Source organism: Patagioenas fasciata, chromosome 1, assembly GCF_037038585.1.
Source record: "Patagioenas fasciata isolate bPatFas1 chromosome 1, bPatFas1.hap1, whole genome shotgun sequence".
NCBI lineage: Eukaryota > Metazoa > Chordata > Aves > Columbiformes > Columbidae > Patagioenas > Patagioenas fasciata.
In genome coordinates, this window is record NC_092520.1 from 143,337,071 (window position 1) to 143,350,368 (window position 13,298).

The 13,298-nt window shown below is 39.3% G+C and overlaps 1 protein-coding gene across 2 annotated transcripts in view; it reads right to left on the reverse strand.

Annotated features, from left to right (window-relative positions):
• Positions 1–671: 671 nt before the first annotated feature.
• The window catches only part of WNT7B (Wnt family member 7B), a 97,172-nt gene continuing 84,545 nt past the window's right edge, over positions 672–13,298 (reverse strand). For both annotated transcript variants that reach the window (XM_065841962.2, XM_065841955.2), the window contains exon 4: positions 672–4,069. In XM_065841962.2, coding sequence (XP_065698034.1) covers positions 3,590–4,069 — 480 coding nt within the window. In that variant the 3' untranslated portion in view covers positions 672–3,589. The remainder of the gene's footprint in view (positions 4,070–13,298) is intronic.

Sequence of the window (13,298 nt, forward strand, 5' to 3'; positions counted from 1 at the left end):
AGTTATTTTGGACTTAGTTCATGTGGAATTTGGCTATAACTTTATCTATAGCTGGATATCTTCCCCGAGAGGCAAATACAACCAAGGTTGTACATTTTCTTTAGATTTCATATAGGAAAACGCTATTTCTAATATCAAGGGGGTTGCTACTATTCTCACCAAGGTAAGTGCTGCAAAATCTTTTAGGTTCAGATTTGGGGTGGTTTTCAGATGTGCCCGTAACTTTCTTGAATAAGCTGGAGCATGTGCAACTGCTGAAGTCTTGGCCCTCAAGCCTCTGCTCTATGCCTCTTATTCCTCTCTCTTTTCGCTAATCTGGTACATGAGGCTCATGGTTGAAAACCGTTTTGGAGTCTAATGCCACATTTCTATCATCATAAAACATTTGTCACCTTCTCATTTGAGCCAACGAAAGTCTCTGGCAGGAGCAAGGCTGATGCTTGTGTCAGTTTCTCTGAACCATTGGTGTAGGTATATGACTTTGATACCAAATACAGACACGTTCATTACTGTTTCTCACAAAACATAAAAACTGCTTTGGACTTGGAATCTACCTGTCATTTCTCAGCCAGAGAAGCCTGTATACAAATGGCCTTTGCATAAGGGCTTGCTGCCTTCTTTTTTTTTTTTTTTTTTTCCCTAAATGAATAACAAACAAAAAGAAAGGGGACTAGAAGGGGAAAAAATAAGTTTTAATGGAAACACATTTCATTTTTGTTTTCTGCTTGCCATAAAACATTAATGTAGTAAACAAACTGATCTTTGCTCTTAAATTCTTTAATAACATACAGTATTTTGAGTTTTGTCATGGCTAAGGTATGGTTAAATCACGTAGTGTTGCTGGTCGCATTCAAACCTCTATTCTCACAGTTCTTTGACATCAGTCTACATTTTTAAAAATGAAAGTTGTGTGTAATCCACTTCTGTTCACAGACACCTTCATTAAAAGGTCGACCTTTTGGGGGGATGTTTCGATATATTAGTGGTAATGGTGTTTTCCTGACCAAAACTGCTTTTTCTTTGGACATAGTTCAAAGTCCATGGATTTTTGTGGTCAGCCCCTGCTTTGTGCAATACAGTACCTTTCTGAATGCTGCACCCCCACACAAGCAAAGCTTTTATAGGATACTCTGAAACATTATATTCTGGACAGCTAATCCAATTGTAGGACTATTACCATGCTCTTACAATAGCTGACAGAGGTATTTGAAATAGGGGTATGTAAAAAAAAAAAAAAGGAGAAAGTGTCACTTTGGTCCACTTTTCAGAGTGGTTGGTGTTATAATATATAACCTTTTTTTTTTTCTTTTTTAACGCAGTGTAGTTCACAATAATTTAAAATACTCTATAGACATTTAAATGATATACAATAATATAACTTAATTGGATTCCTCAATTGTACTTAACAAATACTATTCTAATATATTTACAGTACCTAGTACCACAAGACTGTGCATTACTGTGCTTGGGAGCTTTATTTGCTTCCTGTCAAGAATGTAGTGAAAGTACAGTATATCACTATTATTCAACAACAATACCCATGAATCAAAGGGATTTTAAATTATATGGAGTGACTCTAGCATTTTGGGGGCCCCTGCTGACTTCTGTGGAGTTGCACTCGTTCACGCCAAGGCTGAGTTTGAATTTCTAGCTAGGATTTAGAAACCAACTGCAACAAGGGAAAAAATGGGCTCTTCAATTTTGGATTGCTCCATGGAGGCTCATCAAAGGAGTCTGATTCTCAGAGGGTAAGTGCTTGGGGTTGGTAAGACAGGTCCTCATAAGCGTTTGAAGAAAGGTCCCCAGGTGATTAGTTACTTTTGATAGTACAGGTCCATAAATTCTGGAGGTAATCCTGGCTCATTCACACATCCAGCACGGGAGCTGGCAGAGAAGTAGCTCCACCACCCCAAGTGCCAAGAGCACTGTGTGGTATGGGAAGTGCTCCTGTGTTCCTGGCTGTGCAGACCTTTGATAAAAGTAATAAAATTAAACAAAAACTAGAAATGCAGATACGCAGACCTTAGGAAATTTTTAATCCAAGTTTTCAGAAAATCAGGTAGGGACCCTTGCTGCAAGCAAACATAGGATTACGTGTTCTGTTTACTAAGTGGGCATATCTGGCTTTAGGGTTTAAAAACACTAGATTTTACAGTAGTAAAATATCTGAGGATTTTTTTTTTTGATCTCTCATAGGGAAAAGGTGTGTGACAGAATTGAGTGTTGGTGTAGAAAGTCAGCTTCTTTCTCAACATACATGTGTTTACTAGGGGGTACGTTATTGCCAGCCTTAGAATAACAACAACAGAGATTAACTCAAATACTAGCTTTCTTATGCTCATAAAGCCACCACAGTTCACAGGTTGCAGCAACCTAGAGCTCAGCTACCATATTTTTATTAACTTCTCTGTTCATACTGAGCATAAGTTATTTAAAACTATATGTAATGTTAACTTTCAACCATTAAAGGCAAAATGCAATGCTTGGAAGATCCTGCCAGTGCATTTGTCAGCAAAGCAAAACCTTTGACATTTGTCGAAGCATGTATTTGTATCCTAAAACTCTCTATGAGGAGCTGAGGGCAGGTGCTCCACACCTTAAGCCTGAGTCTAAAAAGAGTCATTCTTATTCAGGAGGCAAGCGGGAAAAGTCTTTATCAAGCATTTGTAACCACAGTTTTGCATGATCTTTCTGCTCAGTTCTGGTAATTGCTTAAGGCCTACAGTAATTGAACTCTCTAATAGTGGAGTGGCAACAGATCAGTAGCATTGAAGAACTTAGGGAGAACCAAATACAAAAATCATAAAGTCAGAGTCCCAATAAGTTTACATTTAGTACAGAATTAAGACATAGCTACCCGTTAGTGCTTAGAATTTTTTGATACTATTAAAAACATAAATAATTATTTTAAATGTTCAGTCAAAGAGTTCCAGTGTCACTGGCAGCTGATGTACTTTTGTCAACTTGATTTTTTTCCAAACTGATAGTGGAGTGTTTCCGCCATAGATTTTTTCTCCCTGTCAGTTGTTTTCTTTCTACCTGCTTTCTTAGAAACTCAGGTTTTTGCAGCAAGACTGCTGTGTTCTAGTCAGTGAAGGTTTCCTACCTAAAACAAAAAACAAAAGGAAAAAGTCTTTATTTGCGCAGGGCTTAGTGGGTTTTTTTGTTGTAAAATAAGAGAAAATGTCTTTTTCTTTTAAATTTCATGGGAGCTGTGGTGCAATCAGCTTCTCTGATATGTGTAACTTAAAACACATACTAGGAGAACTCTGCAACACCCAGATTGTAGTTAAAAAAGAGAGAGGGAGAAAGTTTCGTGTGGTTGTCAACATCACCTTAATCCTGTTACCCTTGTTTCCAAATCAGTTACAACAGCCAGCCAGCCAAAATGCACCATCCTTAGAAGTGTACGTAGTAGGATAGGGAGTGGTTGTTGTGGTGTTGCTTGTTTTGTGTTGGTTTGTGTTTTGTTTTTTTGTTTTTTTTTCCCCGAAGAAGATTAGATGTGCAAAATGATGCTGTCGTCATTTGTTGTACTCCACTTTCTTCACTCGTGGTTATTTGTTCTGTTCATTTGCACGTGATGCCATTATTTGCAGGTGAACACCTCTGTCCGCTCGCTACACGTGTTGCACTTCACAAAGCAGCACCAGTGGAATTTGCAATTGCATTGCCACACCTTGGTGTACTGGTGTGTGTTGTACCCTCTCCCACAGCACATCATGTCGCACCCATCCGCGTTGGGAGAGGTACGGTTGCAGAGTCGTCCCTGGGTACCGACGCTCCCCGTGGAAGCATCTTCCTCACAGTAGTTGGGTGACTTTTCGATATACACTAAATCCGTTTCCATGGGTTTCTGGTAACTCTTAATCTGCTTGATCTTCAGGAAGGTTGGCTGCCTTAGTCTACTGGCTCGTACCACCTCCACTTGCACTGCAGCATTGTATTTCTCTTTCAGAATATATCCAATCTCTCTGAATTTAGGAAGTGTGGTCCAGCAGGTCTTAGTTGTACAGGAACCTGAAACTCCATGACACTTGCACTCCAATTTCATTCTTTCTTCGAGAACCTGTGGATACAGACATTTGCATATTGTTACTGCAGGAAAATGGTATCACAAACTTCCCTAAATCTCAGTCTGTTTAGTTCATATGAATATTAATTACTACTGGTTGAAATTTTTCAAAGGGATCCTTAGAAATCTTCTCACTTCCCAGCAGAATGCTCATAACACATTTTGTTTTACATGACGCCTGGTCAGAAATGAAGTGTTTGGTCATTTTATTACAAAATATTCTCATTCTCTTTCTAAATATTGGAGAAGATTTACTCATATTTCAGAATACGTCTTTAGAGGTGAAGTAATTCATGAGACTCCAGTGGCATTAAAAAAAATAAAATCAAACTATTGTCATTTTGAAAACAGAAAAAAATATGGGGTTTAGAAATGTTTTAAGATTCAGAATGTTTAACCTTAATTGCCTTAAGTAATGTTCAAAGAATATTTTAAAAATTTTCACCAGCTTTAATATCACAGAATAATGTGTACTGTGTGGCTCAATAGGCATCCATGTTCACTGCATAATTAAAAATTTTACTTGTACTGGCAGTGGCAATAGCAGAATACCTGCTAACTATTTAACCCACAGAACATACCATCCCCTTTTAGAAGCAACCCTCCTTGCAGTATCTACCCAAATATTGAGCAAATGTTCAGCCACACGTGCATTTTTAGCACTAGAGCAATGATTGCACAATGTTAGAAGAAATAAAATCCACTGAAGGGTCCTACTCAGCTGTGAACCAAAGAGGAGTGGGAGTATTTATTATTGCTATGGCTAGAGGAGGTTAATCCAGCATCAGATGGTCCCTAGAAGGGACCCAAACACTGGCTCATGCTTGGGTTTGCACTCCACTCCCAAGCTCCCGCTTGGGCTGCAGCTGAACCGCACCAGAACTGGCACTTCCCTCCTGCCCTGAGCATGACAGATGCCCAGGGGGGTGACAAGCAGATGCCCGCCCGCTCCATGTTTGCAGCAGAGGGGAAACCGGCCTCACGGAAGCGCCTCTCTGTTTTTCTGCCCTCGTGCTACCACTTAAGCCTGACCACAATTACACCCACAGTCACCATTAGCTTATGAAAATCGAGGCCTAAGAACAAAGCAAGCAGATCTTTCCCCTTCGCAATGGGATGCTAACAAAGAAATACGAGCTACCGAGCTTGTCTTAAAGTATTACTGATGCTGCAGACCATCTCCTGTAGTGGTTTTGCTGCAGATCCCAGAACATGACTGAAATGGGCAAGGGATAAAAGAGCCGAAATCTGAGTACAATGGCATAATGAAGTAGAAGGGAAGTAAAAAATGCTTACTGCTTAAGAAACTGGCCTTAAAATAAAAGCTATACAGATCTGGTTATCCCTGCAAATAGAGGGCACCCTCCTGAGTTGTTTGAGTTTCACTTAAATTGTATGTTTTGTTTTTTCCCGAATTTCTGGGGTTTCAATATTAAAGAGAATATTTGGTTTTGATTCTCCCTTGCCAACACACAGTAGCAAGTACAAGATATCTGAGCATCCTAGTCACAAAAAAAAAAAACCTTAGACCTTCTGGAACCACAGGCTTTTCCCAGGTCAAGGTCAAGTTAGCCTTTCAGAGGCAGAAAAGGTGACTTCTATGATGGTTTGCTGGGTTAGAGAAGAAGCTCCTATAGATGCAACTACTGTAAAAAGAAAATCAGCAAGGCAGTGATGGGCAGCTTTTTGTGGACACTGGAAAGGCCGCTGGTCTCCAACAAACTGTATCACCTTCCTGTCTTCCCTATGGAAAAAAAGAGAAAACAGAAAACTTGCCACCTTCAGCTGCAGCAGCAGCATCTCAGTGACAGTGAGCAGAAGAATGCCTCATGAAATACTCCACGGTTTTTCAGGATTCCTCTGTCTCTACTTCATGCCTTTGCAGAAGGACACGTTTTTTCAAAGACTCCCAAACAAGATTCTAATCTGAGTTAAAATAATCTATTGGTATTTAGAAGTCCATGTGGATATGTAAAAAATTGCTTGTAAGTGTTGCTTGATATTGCTGAATTAAAACCAAACAAACAAAACCAAACTAGTCCATTTCTACAGCTCTTTCAACAATGAATCAACATGCAGTTGCAGCCACAAGACCGGCAGCAAAATCCACAACAAAGGGTGGATGAAGGCAACCTTATCTACACCTTCACCAGAGAGCACTAAGATCTAAAGACTTCCAGGAGACCATTACCAGTGGGATGGATCTGCCACACCTGATTCGTGCTCCTCTTCTCCCTAAGTAGTAAACCTTGGTGAAGAGCAGGATTGTAGTTAAATACATGTTTTGTCAGGTTCTGCATGTGCTTGTGATGCACGTTTTTTAGTTTGAAAAGGCCAACTCAGTAACTTGCTCAGAGAATGGGAGGAGGTGATGCTTGTGAGACTCCTTGTTCTTGTTGGGGCTCAGCACTGGACACAGTTCCAAGGATCCTCCATCTCGCTGGTGGACATGCTTCCCTGATACAACAGAAGGTGTTCCTGAAAAAAACAAGATACCACCCATTCTGGTGTCCTAGGTGATATCTTTGTATATATATGTTTATATATGGATGTGTGTGCATATATACATTTGCTTGTGTGTGTTTACCTTTGGTTGAGACGCTGCCAATTATATACAGCACTGCCTGACACCCTCCAGTAGTACAATCTCCAGTAACTTTATGCTAAATCTTGTTTTCTTTTTTTGTTGTTGTCTTTCGGAAGGTCCAGTTTTGTGAGTCATTTTGCTGTATAGAAATCTGTTTTCACTGCTGTATTTTTTCAAAGGTTCCCACTGTTTATGATGGTGGAAGAACTTGCAAATGCAAGCCACGCAGGCTCAAAAAAACAGACATTTAAAAAAGTATTAATTCATGATCCCAAAGCCAACCTCGCAGGTTTTTTTTATTTTTTTGGAGGCTTCTCTCATGAATGTGGAATGCTTGGGGTTACAACACTGAGCGCAGGCCCAATCATCAGGTAGTTAAATTCCTGAATGCTATAATTTGTGTGCCCACAGTCAGCTGTGGGTATAAAATTGTGCCCAAAAACTTGGAGGTCAGGGAATACAAGGCCCAAACTAAGCAGAATCTAAGTAGGATTTTTTTTTTTCTTTTTTTTCTTCTCTCTTTCCACCCAAATGCTGCAGAGTGCTCCTCTTTGCTGACAAGCCAGCACCCTCTGGCTTTCCCAGAGTTATGTCTGTCTGCGTGATGTCTCGAGCAGCTTCCCACTGGGCCAGTAAGGTGCCAGTGGACCTGGCAGAAGTGGTAGGATTAGACCCTGTGCATTCAATGCTGTGAATGAAGAGTGACTAACGTTTTTCTTCCTAAATGTCCCTCCAGCTCGGTTTTCCTCAGCAAAATTCCCATCAAAGCTTTGACCCTGAGCCTCAAAGGTACTCATTTACTCAACTCTAATACAGTATGCCAACCTAGGTGCCTGATTAAAGATTGAAAATCATTAGCTCGTATGACCCACACTCTCAGCAGTTTCATTTGTCATATGTCAGTGCCTCATATCTAATCTTGAATGGTTTACAGCAAGATCTACCTCCCAAAGCAAATTCCCATCATTGGACTGTGCTGCCTCAGACTAATTGTAGGAACATTCCTTAGGTCCCCTTTCCACATACGGGCCCACTCCCACCCCAGTATCATCTTGCCAAGTAAAATTTTCGAACTACTGCTACTTTGTTCAATGAATTGTGAAATATAATGTTAAAGCTTTCTTATTCCACATATTTTTATACCTATATAAATCATACACTGAAAATGCAATTTGAGGGTTGTCCGCTGCCAGTTAAGTAGAAAAAGACTTGCAAAGACTGAAATAAAACAAAATGATACGCATGAAAAGAAATTCATTTTTTCAAGTTCCATATCTAGACCCAACTGCATAACATCAGATACAGTTTCTGTACATATTAAAAATCCTATCTGGATAAAATATATAAAAACAATAGTAACATTTTGTGTGTGTTTGTTTTGGCTTGCCTTTTCTGGTTTGTGTTTTCCTTAGTGGAAATGCACATTTTTGGACCAGATGTTGAATGTAACAAAATCCATATTACTTTCTGACTGGAGTATCAAAAAGAAACAGAAGACTTTAGGAGTTTTCCCCCATCAAATATGTAAGTGATCAACTTTTGTTTTGGGTAATACCAGTACCAAAAGAAATGGATCCTGGTCGTAAGATGTCACCACCCCTTTGATACTTGAGCGGCTGCAACCACAAGAGCTGATGGCTTGCCGATGGTGTGTGGGCACTGGCAAACCTTAGTCTCCACCACTGCTGACAAAATGCTGATCTCATGGACCCATCTGGGAAACAAGGTTGGTTTTGTCTGGGTTTGATTTTTTTAACTCTCATAGCCAGGGGTGTAACTAACATTAGTAGGGTGTAGTGCTACTCCTCTAATACAGATGTCCTGAAAATGTTTTCCATTAACAGCAGATCACAGATGCCAAAAGTGAGCAGTTCATGCCATGCCTCCTTCGGTTGTGTCCAGCCGTACAAAGACATGCAGCCAACAAGAGAAGAATACAGGTGCTTCATCTGCATATTTTTCTTTCTGCTCCTCTGTGAGGCTGCCCCATTAACCATCAAAACAGTATTTGCAGTCTGTGGGATGGGAGAGGAGGAACTGAATTACTGTACTTATTCCCTCTCTTGTCACATCCCTGTTTTTCATACTGTTCTCCCATTCGTTGGCAGGAAAATAAGTCTGGGATTTTGGGACCTGCTGACCATCAGATGAACGTCCCTACCATTATGAGGATGGGCTACACAGCCTAACCAATCTGTGCCTCTTCCCGGCCTTCTAGAAGATGACAAAATAGCTGCTAAGCCTGGGCAAGCAACTGCTGCAATCAGCTAAAACTTCCTGAATTTTATTTTTACAGTATAATGTTTCAAAAAGAAAAAAACTTGAGAAACACCCTTCAAATCATCCCCAAAACAAGTATGATTGCAGCATTTTGCTCTCTTTTCTATGAAATTTGCTGCAAATCTTGGAGATAAGGTTTTAAATATCATCTTAAAAGGATGAAAAGAGATGTCAGGTTTGAAGGGGTGCAACAATATTTTACTAGATGGATGATATCTGTCTTCCATACATTGCATGGGATGCATGGGCACGCTCATTTCTAGAATAAAACCATTTAGCAGTCCTAAAATATGTGGCTATTCCCCCTCTCTAATTTTAAAGCAAAGTGTTCAAAAAGTAGGGTAGTAACAGATGTAGCTCCTGGCAGTCGATGTTAAGGGTGTGTTTCTGGAAGGAAAAAAAAAAAAAAACAGGCTAGTAAAGCCAGCTCAACTGGAAGCAGGAGAACTATCCTCATGAGATTTTGAGCTGAAGCTTGCATATTCGGGACATATGGATAAGCACTAGTTATCCATCCAACCCACTCAAGCTGTAACACCAAACTTTTGAAACTGTCTGCAAATCAATTTAAGTGGGAAAGCAGAAAGTATGCCATCAAGCACAACTATCAAAAGCTTTTCTTTCATGAGCGTTCTCACAAGGGATGTGCAGTGAAATAGTTTGTCTCTTTTAGAGAAAGAAACTTTCAGCAAATTATGGACTCAGGGCTGTAAAACCTGGAAAGTCACATTCTTTGAATCACTGAAATGACTTAGGAAACAAAGTCACATTTTGAAGAATGTTTTAGGCTTACAGGAGCACAAAATTAGTTGTCTTTCACTTTTCAAACTGGGATTCAGCCTCCACTGCAATTTTGGAGCATTTCATCCAGAGTCTTTTCCTAGAGATTGCTTCTAATTTCTATGTCCTGTTAGGAGACAGTGGGGGCAGTCTGCAACATATTAGGGCATGCTGTGCATCTTGCAGAGTGAGCTTATTAATTCAAATGTTTCCTGTGAGATGAAGTAAGCTAGCACTTTCTTACATATTTCATGCAGAGATAACACATATGTATAAATATCCATAATAATGTACACACACACTCTCTACATACATATACATGTGTGTATGTATATATACATATGTGTGTGTGTATATATGTATATATATGATGTGTGTTTATGTATATATATAATGAATGGTGACCAACAAATCACCTCATTAACTAACTGTTCTACTGACAGAGCATGTCGGCAAAAAAACCTTTCCCACTAGCACAGTCCTGTGGTGCCAGGAACTGTGAGAATGAGTTGTGGCTCAGAAGAAAATATTGTCCCAAGTAATTGAATAATCTCTTCTGAAGAGAGTCTTACTTTTTCTTTTGTCCCCACACTCTTATTGTTTTAAATGTAAGATATGACATTGTTATCTTCCAAGCATCCCAAAAAAAAACCAAGGAAAACCCATTGACATTACAAAGGAATAAATATAGGGATGGTACCAGGCTGGCTTGCTGACAATCAGTGTGATGGGTGTATCTCTGGAAGGGAAAGAAATAGGCCAGCTTTTTCTCCTCATAACCACAGTCATTGTCTGCCATAAGACTCAAATTGATAAACTGTTAGAAGCATTGCTTTTATTCTTTTTGGTAAAAGCTGTGATCTGCTACCAATTTGTCAGCTTGTTCTTTTCCTCCTCCTGCCTTAAAAACAAACAAACAGAAAAACCCAATTTTATAATTGAGATTCCCCATGAGAGCCAGTCATTGTTTTGAAGCTTTCAGCAAAAAGTAAAGATTAATGGTGTGCATTCCCAGTTGTTACTCTTTCTAAGTCCACTTATCCCAGAATAAAGATACTTGTTTCTAAAAATACACAGTAGAAAACTATCTCATAAAACAACATCAAAACTAACTCGGTTTTGTTGGTATTTAATTTTTCATTATTCTATCAAAGTTTTACCCACAGATCTCTCTGTAATGATTCAGACTTGCAACAAGCCATTCTTGCAGTAACATTTGCGTTAGACTTACACTAGTCTTCTTTTGGGGGCTTGTTTTCTTTTACCACATTTGTACTTTCTGTCCTGAATCATAGCAGCCATTTAAAAAATGATGGTGAAGTTAACTACTTTGCTCTTTTACACAGCACAGCGCTGTTTTGTCACAAAGCATAAATCTTCCGTCAGTGGCGTCTCATGTTGCCAGGAATCACTAAGCATTTATGTCTTCCAAATGGCACCAATGGCAAGTTTATTATTTTGCAACTGGTGCTATTCATTACAAACTCATTAGAAACTTCACAGACTTGCCATTAGATGAAACAATTCTCAGAAATGCAATTCAGAGCCATTAGGGGATGCAATGTGGGGCAGTTAGGGGCTTCATTCTTTCCACAGTCAACAGAAATTCCCTGAAAATCCTAAATATAATGTTTTGGTTTTTTTTTTACAAGGATGTACTTTATCAGAGTGTTGTGCTGAGCACCTCAGACTCAAGTTAAAGAGCCTCCGGACCTTTTCTGCCCCCCCATCTGTTTGCAAGGTTTCTGCAATTATTTATACAGCTCACTGTTTTTTCCTCAAAGATAAATTCCATAGGACTCTATTTTTAACAACAGTGAAATACTGGCAGGCCAGCTTTTGAGAACATCCCTACAAGAGCAAAACATTATAGTCGCTGCTATAGTTACAAATGCCTCTGATTCCCAGGCGTGTCTGGGACAAGTGCTGGTAGAGATTGAGGATGGGCAAGATTCCTGCCCCGGCACATGAAAAAGTCCATGCGATGGTGTAAGAGAGCATCAGAGTAATTGCTCTGGGGCAAAACTGCTGGCCAGAGTCCCAGATAATGATCCTAGCAATGATCTTCTGGCCACCTGGTGAAGGTCTAATGAGGTCATCAGGGACCATCCATTGACTTTAGAGCAAGTTGGAGATAACCGTAGGTGGGGCTGGAAGCTCTTTGCTTCCTGTTTTCCTCATGTTTCTGTTTTAGGAGTCTCTGGGATTTAAAGAGAAGACTAAAATGAAGATAGAAGATTTATTGAATAAATATTGTTCTTACGTAACCCAAAAAGCCAATTTGGTATGACTGAATAAGAACTGCGAGCCTTACCATTACAGATGTAAATGTAGGGGTTTTTAATTGCGGAAGTGCTGTGAAGTCTCTGTAGGAAGCTAAAAAAGCATATATTTACCATCTCTGCATTCCCTCTCTAGGCTTGAAATAATTATTTGAGAACTTCTGAAGAAACAAAGAAGTAAAAAAACAATCTGACTTGCCTGTGGTCTCCTTCTTACCTTTTATTCCTATTCATCACAAAGGAAAAATATCCTTACTTTAGTCCTTAATAATAGCAGTCATGAACCAGAAGTTTGGCTCCATCCAAACTGGTTCCAAATTTTAAGACAAGTTGCATGCAGACCAACAGGATGGTACTGACAGAGTGTTACTCAGAGAGGTACAAGCTTTTCCCGGTTGCATTGTGAGATTTTTGGAAGGGAAAAGAAGGGAGATGGAGGTTCAGTGTTGTGCTTCAGCAAGTGTCTAGACATGAATGCAGTTATTTCTGACTTGGGTTTGAATAAGAACTGCATGCAGTATGTCAGAATGACATTCACACATAAGAAAAATCTTCTGGTTTCAGATTTTGTTTCAGGCTCACAATACAATCCAGGTTTAACCAGGACCCCCAAAACTGTCGGATTTCAGGTGAATATAGGTCAGATTTCAAGTTTACCTGGATTCTCAGAATCGACTTGTGATTTTACATTGGACTGCACAAAAGTCTGTAGTTGCTTTCCTAAAGGTCCAACCAAGGAACAAAGAAAACATATCCCAGTTTCCAGAGTTTTGTTCTAACCTTAAGTTTCAGTCAGTCTCAAATTGAGAATGTCTAATTTATACAAATAACTGATGATCTCACATGAACCAAAATCACTAAGGATTACATACTGTACAACTTTGCATATTTATTTCATGGGAATGTATGTCACCAGCATTACATCTAAACATGACCCCCAAACCATCTTTTATATTAGCACATTCCTAGGGATTTGTTGTATTGTATTTAAAAACAAAACCAAAAAGTTGCACCAAATCCTTTCAGTCATCTCTAGCTTTTGAAAATGTTATTATGCACTAATGATTACAATGCAAATGTATGGGTATAAATAGCAACTTAAAACTGCCAGCAACAAAAAAGTGTGGGAATTCCAAAATGCTGTTTATGAAAAAGTATATTTGGGGGAAAAACAAAAACAAAACCAACAAAAAAACTAAGTTGTCAGTATTTACAAGCCTTTTTACTCCTATATCAAAACCACTGAAGTGAGTGTTACTGTTTGGGTTTTTTCACAAGAACATTTGCAGAAAAT